This window comes from Atta cephalotes (genome assembly GCF_000143395.1).
Source record: "Atta cephalotes unplaced genomic scaffold scaffold00049, whole genome shotgun sequence".
NCBI classification, from domain to species: Eukaryota; Metazoa; Arthropoda; class Insecta; order Hymenoptera; family Formicidae; genus Atta; species Atta cephalotes.
The window spans coordinates 780,549-791,245 of NW_012130113.1; the positions used below are offsets into that span (position 1 = coordinate 780,549).

General features: G+C 32.7%; 1 protein-coding gene across 1 annotated transcript in view; it reads right to left on the reverse strand.

The window, feature by feature from the left end:
• LOC105622823 (echinoderm microtubule-associated protein-like 2) overlaps positions 1–10,697 on the reverse strand; it is a 16,622-nt gene extending 5,925 nt beyond the window's left edge. Inside the window, exons 1-7 of the mRNA XM_012204234.1 lie at positions 10,646–10,697; positions 8,910–9,140; positions 5,949–6,102; positions 5,301–5,414; positions 4,771–4,899; positions 3,812–3,880; positions 149–454 (exon numbers count right to left, since the gene is read on the reverse strand). Coding sequence (XP_012059624.1) covers positions 149–454; positions 3,812–3,880; positions 4,771–4,899; positions 5,301–5,414; positions 5,949–6,102; positions 8,910–9,140; positions 10,646–10,697 — 1,055 coding nt within the window. The remainder of the gene's footprint in view (positions 1–148; positions 455–3,811; positions 3,881–4,770; positions 4,900–5,300; positions 5,415–5,948; positions 6,103–8,909; positions 9,141–10,645) is intronic.

The following is a 10,697-nucleotide window of genomic DNA, read 5'->3' on the forward strand; positions in this document are numbered from 1 at the left end:
TATATAATATATAATATATTGCATTAATGAGTTCAATACAATCATTAAATTATTAACGATTAAATAATTACTCATCAGACATTTAATTGCTGCGATATTTTTCTTCATAAAAACTAATGTCACATCTTTTTCCCATTTTCTCATTTACCATTTAACATCGTCTGTATGACCTAAGTAATGTCTCTGGCTGTGTTCTTCCATGTTATACAGAACAACGACTGCCGCGACGAAATATACGATTTCGCCGGTTGGCAGCAGGTGTAAATTGCTTCGGCAATCGCGGCCGCGGTAACCGTAGACCCAGTCAAGCTTCAATTTGCTCTGCGGCGGCGTGCTAACTTTGTGAAGGTCGTAGGATTCCATCATGGATGTGGGGACGTAAAGAACGACTGGCCGACCGCGTAGATACATACGAACGGTGCCTTCCTCCTCGTTATACTGCATGTCTCTAGTGCTATAAAGAAATTGCTCGTTTATGTTTGCTTATTTGTTCTTATTGTTAAATTTATTTTCCGACTAAATCTTACATTTAAAAAACCCAAAATGTAAACGAAACTTATTTTTATAAGACGAATAAAAATGCATTCGAACGATCTAATCGATAAATTTTTTCTGCTAGCGACATATTATTTTCTCTATTTTTTACACATCTAAATTTTATAAAAAAAATGTCTTCATATTTTTTTCTTAAAATTCTCTCTCTTATCTCTTTTTTAAAATATCTATCATTTATTTAGTGTCTATATTTTGAGACAATTTTGTATCTTATGATTAAAATCGATTAATTATAGCGGCATTAAATAGTTTTTCTTACGTGTTGCAAATCGATAATAACGACGATTTTTTTCACTTTGTATGAACTCCTACAAAAAGCTAAAAGTAAACTCGACCCTGCTCGTCGACTGACGTACTCTCCGATCGCACTGCTCGCACTATACTGAACGAATTCGCCAGGCTTTCTGTGTCGATGAGGTCTGGTAACCGCGACGAATGACTCACGCGAATAATGAGTCGGCTTTATTATTTCGCGATCGAAGTAACATGTGAGCTGTTACGTCAATTTTTATTTTTTCTATTTTTGTTCTTTCTGATATTACGCATGAATTACAACTACTTTCTCGTTCTGCGTTAAAAGTTTTTAGACTTATTTTAATCTCATTTTCACGATTAAGGGCGAGGAAGGTTGCTTCATAAAGCAACGTAAAGGATATATAACTTTCAATCTCTTTATCTCGATTTTTCAGACGTGTTTTAACAAAGCTGCACCGATTTCATGATTTATATCTTAGCGATTAAACGGAATCTTAAAGATTCCGATTCTTTAATGTATTTTTTTTTTTGTAGCATAAAATTGTATAATAAAAGACGCATGCAATAAAATAAATGCCAAGCAAAAGCGAATCAATATGATGCAGAACAAGATAGCGGAGAATTTTATGTAGCCTTGACCAAATTCTTCGAAATCGGGACCTTCGCTACTTTTGCTTTCATATTTATTGTCACATTCACGAATTTTAATTAATAAATTTCAAGAAATTAATTAATAAAAGTCTAATAAGCCGTATAAATGCGCGATTTATAAATATTGAAATAACATATTTGCAAAAATTTGCACTTAATATTATTAAGAATTAAAAACCAAAAATAGGATTATTTCGATTTATAATTGTTTCAGTTAGTATTTGAGATTCCTTGTATAAAAAACTTTTATACAAGAAAAACTTAAATCATATTTATTAATTAAGGCAATCCTTATATTAAATCATTCTATATTTACAAGTTAAGCATATTTTCCTACATAAAAAATTTCTACGTAAAAAAATATTTTTCTATATAAAAAAATGAGTACACACAGAAATGATAACAGATCGTCACGTTATCCCGTGATAACTTATTTACATATTCTTATATTACTTCGTCTGATCAATAAATTCAAATGAAGTAGTTCACTCATAACAATGCAACGAGCAGGCAAGAGTAAAGCACTTCCGACTCTATTTTTGACGTTGAATGATGCGAGAAGGCAACAGGTATGGAAAGAGGACCACGTGGTTAACGGCTCATTTAACGCCTAGTGCGAAGCGCCATTGCGTTACCGAAGAAAGTGAATCGCAATTCCCCTTGCTGTTGCACAACCCATGCATATTGTGTTTCCTGGTGTGCACGACGTCATGGTATCACGAGCATACCGGAAATGTCGACAAAAAAACGCTGCCTGAAAGTGTCTTCGGATAAACGACTTTTTAGCTATCTTTTTGTTTACAATAGGTAGACGATCATAATATCCGATTATAAAATATTTACTTTGCTAAATTAATAACATTTATTTATACGACTAAAATGAATAATGCCTATGCAAATGATACCACTTACTTGTCTTCTGATTATGTGACATCATGGAATACTATCTTCTATATTTATATGATCATATTACAATAGTGCACTATTGCACACAATTACTAAATCGCTTTCACAGCGTAAAGTACAAAATGTATAATTTCATTCTTTCAATTCAATTTATTAGCGCGAGAAGCATCATAGATGCGATAATAAACTTTCCGCTATGTGTATCAGTTTCAAAACAAATAATGACATAGTTTTTATAGAGAACGCAATTAAAACGTGCGATTAATGTTGACCGTGATCCAAGTAACGATGCAAAACAATCCCAGGCATGACATTTAAATTTAAAATGTAGCTTTTACGTATCACATCAGGTATGCACGCCTCTTTGAACTGCACTTCTGCCAAGCTGGAAGTTTCACAATCTTAAGAAAATCTGTGCATAACATTTGCATGCTAAATTGAAGGTCAGAACAGTAATGTGTATTGCAATAATTAACGTGCCAATACTGTGATAATATATACATGCTGTGCTACATGCAAACGCATGCGGCACGATAACTTCCCATTTAACGGGTATTCATTGCGATACCGATCAACGAATCGGCAAACGTTAAAAATTAGTACTCGTTAGCACGAAGCGAATTCTTTTTTGCTATGTTATAAAAATTATAAATGCAATAAGGTTGATTTAGCCTTATATTCTGAAGATTAGTTTATCCTTACATTATCTTTTTATCTATTTACGAATTATAATACGTGTGGCACTAATAATGCCTTGCAAAGCATTTTCTACAATAAGCCATTATCTAAACTCTAAAATCTTAAGCATAAGAAATTAACCAGTCATAGTCGATTATTCTTCTCACATTCGACTGTAATTAGTTAATTTCTTATTAAAACGTTAAAAGTATAAGTATTATTTATTGTAGAATGTTATTACGATTTTAAGGAAACTTTAATAAAATTTTTAGATGAATTCTACAGGCATCTTTTACAATTTCTATAAAATATCTGTTAAAGAATCGAAGTATTAAAAAATGATCAAGATGTTTATTAAATAATAAGCGCTATTTAAAAATTCGTGAAGCCTCTCTTTCAATATTCCACCGATTATTCACTTATAAAGAGATAAGCAAATTCGATCCGTAATCTACAAGATCGAGATCAATTGCCTCTACGATCGTATATCCCGCAGATCGTGTGTCATGCAGATATATATCATGGCGATAACCCACAGGAAATTCTACACGTGCGTTTAACGCCTGTGTTTTAAGCGAGGTCTTTACCGTGCGCGCTCACCTGCGGAGGAACGAAATTGCATCGTAAAGACCGTTCGGCGCGCACGTGCATCGAAGAAGCGTGTGCACGTGCGACCTCGCGATCACTGCGCGGCGGGTCGTCTAAACACGGCTACGGAGAAGCCAGATACGGCAGTAAGTTGTGTAAAGTCTGGTATATTATTTACCCGTGCTTGACGTTGTTCATCGCCGGTGGCTTGAACAGGTTGAACAGGGACTTGGTGGACGCAGACAATCTATAATGAACGAAAATCCAAACGAAAACCATGCGGTGCAAAACAATACAGGGAAGAAAAAGAAAAGAAATGGAGAACCGTCTCTAATGCGATCGGCGTGTTTCCCGCGTACTTGAAGGTTTGATTGATAGACAAAGAGATTCTTCGATTCGTCGATTCGATGTGCTTCAAGCATAATTTTAAAAGAGATTAGAATAGGATCTTTTCTTTCCGAATAATTAGACTCAGCCATAATTTTAAAATCTACTTTAGATACAACTTAATAGGCACTCGTAAAATAGACTTTAAAAATTACAGATTTTTTTATCTCATTCTTGTACTGAAGTCTACAATTTACTGCTGAATCTCCTATTTCTTGCGATCAATCTGTAAGCTTTACTTTTTATAAGTTTTTTTTTCAAATTATAGTGGTATGATTAACGAGAAGAAAAAGTAACATTTAATTAAGTTTAATGTATTTGTGCAGATACAATACAAGAAAAAACATAACAGCGCATAAAAGACGAAGCAATAGTAGTAATTTTCTAACCAATAGAACGCGAGAAACGACGGTTTCTCGACGGGAAACTTTCTTTCAAGTTGCATAGTACGATCAACCAGAAGAAAAAATAATATTTAATTAAGCTCTATGTACCTGCGCAGATACAATGTAAGAAAAAACATAATAGCGCATAAAAGACGAAGCAATAGTAATTTTCTGACCAATAGAAACGAGAGATAACGTCTTCTTGATGGGAAAACGCGCTCGATCGCTTATGAGAGAGGAAGCAAGAAAAACAGTGATGGTGATAACAAAAAGTTAAACTCGTGTGATCAGTGAAATGTGAACAAAATCACAAATAGCAGACAAACGGTGCGTTTTACTGTTACGTTATTAGCTGTGAGCTAACCTGGTACCGACGAGCTGGGAATTGCTTCCCTGATTTTGCGGAGAATGTGTAAAATCACCAGTGGACGACCATCTCTTCGCTCTTCTTAGGCTACTTTGTGGCGGTCCGTTTGATCTTGCCGTGGGCGATCTAAGACATCGAATTCAATTCTCGTACAACAGCATCATGCATATATACACGCATCGCATAACGTCGTAATGACGCTCTAAGAACATTGAAATATATCGCTACTAATTAAACAGCGAATGTTCATTAACGTGACGGTAACACTAAAAAGAGAACACACATACGCAATCATACACGCAACACATAATTAACAATATGCAATGAGAATAATCTACTACTGGTATGTTCTTGCAATTGGGACGGAAAATCGATTTACTTGGAAGTTAAAAAGTATATACGTATTTAAAATTAATATTATAATTTCCACAGTTTTTTGGGTTTTTTGGATTTCTATTTTGTGGCATAAATTGCGACAATTTAATTTACGGTTTATTTTACATTAAATTATAGTTTAGATTTCTTACCTGGCTACAGGCAGTGGCGTAGCTCTAGGGCTTGGCGATGGCACCGGAGAAACACTACTACTACTCGGACTATCGGAATGTAAAGAGCCCGTTGACTGATAGTGGACAGATCTCCTGAAACAAAAAGTAATTAACTAAAACAAAGACGAAACACAAATTATTTAAAAGTATAGCTCTAGAATATGAAAGGAGAGAATAAGTCAAATAAGGAGAAAAAGCGAATACAACTAGAAGAATGTCCGATATTTGGACATTTTATACATTCTGTATAAAATCTTTACATGAAAATGATATGAAATCTTTATCTATATATAAAGAATAATTTTGCTGTAGTATTTAAAAGAATTAGATACAGATCTAAAAACAATTTTGCTAAATTAAAATAATTACGTAAGAATTTCAATTATGAGCAATGCTAGAAAAAGTTTTGACATTCTAGCAGTTTGAATGTCCTACATGATTATTTTGATGATCCAACAATTCAGGTCTGTATCTATTATAGCTAAATTTTTAGATACTTCAGCAAACTGTCCTGAAGCAGCTGTCCTTCTGATCTGTTTGCCAACCTAAGAAACTGACCGTTCAGTTTTAAATTTCTCTTTGTTAACATTAAATACAATTTACAGTATTAGTTTTCACGGATCTTACCTTTGAGGAAGTTGGGAGGGATGCACGTAGCTGGCAGGCCGTCTCGGACTGGACGTCGCATCACGAACATCCTGCGATGATCCCGAAGAAGAGGAATTTCTGAGGCCACCGGTCTGACGCAGCCTCAAGTCCTTTTGTGGCACCGAATTTTGACCTGAAAATAACTTTTGCTCTTATTCGAAATATTTTAAATAAACAAAAAAAATATTCTGTATCGGAACTACTAATCTACTTTAACTAGAGCCATCGATATTTCGTTTTAATTAATTGCTGAAAATATCAAGTTGATATTATTTGCCTATCTTTGTTTATCTCTAAAATTTTTAGATTGAAAATTGAGCCATTCTTTTTTAAGACTGGTTTAATTTTCATTCTTTAGAGTGAGATTTCACTTCAATTTAGAGAATTCTAATAGTGAAAAAAATTAATCAGAATTATTTGTATTCATCTATTTTCAATATTTTTTAATACAGCTAATACAAATATATATATAAAAAAGAAAAAATTGAAATGATTAATAAAGCCAAAAAGGCATCGGCAATTGTTTCATTGTTAAATACAGCATTTCAATTGTAACAAGATCTTCTGCTTTTTGCGTTAAACTTCGGATATTGCATAACACGCGACATAGCGAAATGTAACCGCGTGATTGGTTTCAATAGCGGTGTAACGGTGCACGATATTTATAACGCCTTCCGTGATGTATTACATCTTTCCTATGTTCATCAATTGCTAAGAGCTAAGTTAAGGATGCTCTCGGCACAATAATTTATGTACGTCAGCGCGATTCTGATTTTCATTTCCTGCAGTTTGTCTGACAGGGGCCGAAGGAATATTCGCATGCTTTCAATCACGAGAATATAAAGAAAACAATTAGAAAATTATTCGCGTTCGCAAGCTGACACCTTGCATGAGAGAATTAACGAGACAAGAGTGTTTCCATTTTCATTTTAATTACGTTACTTTCTTCATAAAATAATTATGTCAATGAAATTAGATTTAATAACGATTAAAATGTACGTACATGTGACAAAATAAAAAGAGCGATTGAATTATGATATACATGGAAAGTTTTGATAAAGATATTTAAAAATTTAGTAAAAAAAAATACGGATCTGAAAATAATTTTATTAGATTACGTTATCAAAATAATTATGTAAAATACTCAAGATGATTGATAGAATGTCAAGATTTCTAGTAGCATTGTTCATTATGCTTGAGTTTTCTACATAATTATTTTTATGCTTCAACAAAATTATTTTCAATTCTAGCTAAATTTTTAAATACATCAATAAAATCATTCTTTCCATGTATATTCCACAGAAACATAATTTAATAACAGTTAAAATGAACGAATGATCATTATTCTTACTTTACAATGTCTAAATGTATGACAGCATATTATGACTTTTCCCTTCATTCGTCAGCATTCCAGTATTCATTTCGATCATTCCCGAATTCTCGTGCAGAATAAAGAATTCTCTTCCAAGGTCTGCACGAATGCTGAAGACTAACGAACAATTACGTGAATCCATTCACGTTCGTGAGTGGGTTTCTCGATTGCAATGGGCGAAACTGAACGTGACCTTAAAACCGTCGCGTGCCAACAGGTACAACACCCAGCTCGAGTTTCACTTCCAGACGTTCGAACACTCGCGATCTCGCGAGGCTTCCTCGCATCCGTAATTTCTGTCATAACGTACGAAACTCTAGACTACTCTAGAGGTATCCGTGCACGAGTTCGCTGGAAATGCACGCCTGACTTAGATTGCATGTCGTGCATGATCGCCATTCGCACTTACGTCGACATATTAATTTGCGCCTTGCAATACTGCGATGAATTTTTGTCGCTATTTTACGATGTGATATTACATGCCAGGATAAAATGTATATTTTCGCTATAGATATATGTGCAATCAACACTTTAAGTGAGAAGAAACATGTTTCATAAAAACATGTCATTTGTATTCTGATAGTAAAATAGCAGGGGACTAATTTTATTAATTATATTAGATATAAAGGACAGAAACTTTCAATTATGCTAAGAATTATATTTTAATTATTAAATTAAATTTATTAAAAATAATGATTTGAGAATGATTCAATCAAAGAAATAAAAAATAGCTTATTTATATTAATAATCATTAAATAATAATTTTAACATATAATAAAATTTTTGTATGTAAGTGCAATTTTATTCATATTTTGACTTTTGAAACTGGTAATTAATGATAATAAAAACGATATATAAATAATCGTATCAAATTTGTCAATATCGATATATATATAAAATTTTCATTATTGTAAGATTACATTATAATGCAATAACTGATGAAATAACTGAATTGAAATATTTAATGGCGATTATCAGGAGAAATAGGGTATGCATTTGCTTGATTACCAGCGAAGGTGCGGCAAATCCGACGATTGTTTACATCACAGGTCTCACATCGATCAATCGAATCAGCTTTCCTTTCGTTATCACAAACGAAAAGATATGATCTTAGTCATGTCAATCAATTATCGATCCAGGTTTATTATTGTGAAATTTGAACTGTGCGTGATCATCGAGAAGTTAACAATTAACTTTTTTTTCGTATTAATTTTATTATATGCTTCCATTGTATATCATAAATGGAAAATTTATAACAATTGCTTTTTTAACAAAATTATAACAGAAAAAGGTATGAATATAAGTAATCGAGAGATATAGAATTCATTCCAATAAATAAACAATTTAATATATAACTGTACAAAAATTAAAAATCGATAATAATGTGCTGTCATTTAAAAATAAAATTATTTAATAATCTCTATTAGTTAATATTTTTTATTATTAATTTATTATTGCTTTGCTCCGGTAGTGTTTTATATACGGAGAATGATATTTCAAATTATGAAGCATTTAGATATCGGTCGTTAACGAGCTTCCATGATCAATGTGCAGCTTTGCCAACTTACTTCTGAGAGGTACATGACCGTTCCTTAAAGGCGAGGACACCATCCTCTCGTTTCTCCTCTCATTCCTGTCATCCTCCCGCTTTTCTCTTGCCTCGAGCTGAGCAATTCGCCTTAACGCGTCCGCCAAAGTGGCGCGAAGACAAACTATCTCGTCCCTCTGCGCCAAGGATTGCCTTTCTAGATCCGCCACTCTGCCTAAAAGGGATCCGGTCTCACACTCCAGCATCTCATCTGGGAACGTAAAAAGAAATTCTGTTTAGACACTCGTTATTTGACTCTTAAATTTCGTCTTTTGATCTCTGACCTTTCATTTTTTATCAGAATTTCTCAGAATTTATTTTTATTGATAAAAGTAAAGATACGATTCTGTGTTACACAGAGCAAAGATTTAGGAAGAATAGGAATAATATTTATGTTGAATATATTTACATACATATTTATACAAGTACAAATTATTATTAATAATAAAATAAATAGTTTTATAAAATAACAAGAAATTAACTGGAACTTAGTAATCTTGTAAATAAAATTGATATATATAACATTAATAATACATTAAAAAATCACTGCAACATAATATATAATTTTTACTTTAAATAGATATATTTATGTTTATATATTCTATATATACATTTATCATTCTGTAATATCAATAACAGAAATATTAAAAATTAAGATATGATATTGTTAATATTGTAAGTATGACTTACTATCTTTCCCTCATATATAGCATTACTATTTATTGAGTAATGAATATGACGTCATTAAACTCACTTTAATATTATTCTTAATATCATTCTTCAATTGCACGATAGACACAATAACCAAACCTTATGGCTAGCATGATAACATCTCTAGTTTACAATGTCGTAAGCTAAGTATATGTAAGCTAAGTATATGTAAAATCTAAATATTATGACATTTTGATACTTTTGATACAGTTCAGCTGGAAACTAAAATGCACGCGATATATTTGATTATCCAACATGTCAAAAAAATATTCATTTACGAACTTCTTCATACAGAAATAGCTCAAACTAGGTCACGGTTTTCTACGTGCTGTCAAGATAAAAATTAAACTCTTCCCTCAGTGTCGAGCGAATCGCGTGGTATCGACTCATGAATTGTGCATGCGTGTGCCGAGCGTTTAATTTTACATACCTATCGGCCGAATCTTTCGCATTGCATATCCGTGAACAGAACGAGCAATAAGAAGAAACGCTGTCGCACGATTCATTGTCACAGTATTTATCATCTCGTCGGCCATGCAATTTACAATTCATAGAATATATTGAACGAAAATCAGCATTTGAATTTCGATAAATCATCATTTTGCATTGTTACATTATCTAACAAAATGACATTATCATTGTATTACAATAAATGCAAATCAGTCTGTCGAAACGGAGCTTAAAGAGCTGAATTGCTTCCACAAAGAGAAATACTTTGCTAGAGAATTTAGAGTAGCATTGTAACTAAATTTTATAAAATAATTTTTAAATATTTTTTACTGCATCCGCATTAATTCCAAAAAATTTATTTTTACAGCATTTTTTAAAGCATTTTGAAAGTCAAGAGAAACGTATAGAATTTATATTAATACACATATTATATTAACAGACTAATTCCTGTTAAAAATATTCGTCTGAGAATGTGTCACAAGGTCATGTATGATTTTTCACGACTCGACGAGGTGGCATCTAAAAAAAATGTCGACGAATTATTTTTGTACTCACGCCACGCTTGTTCCGCTTCGTCGATGGTATCCATCGTGTCCGGCGTGGACAT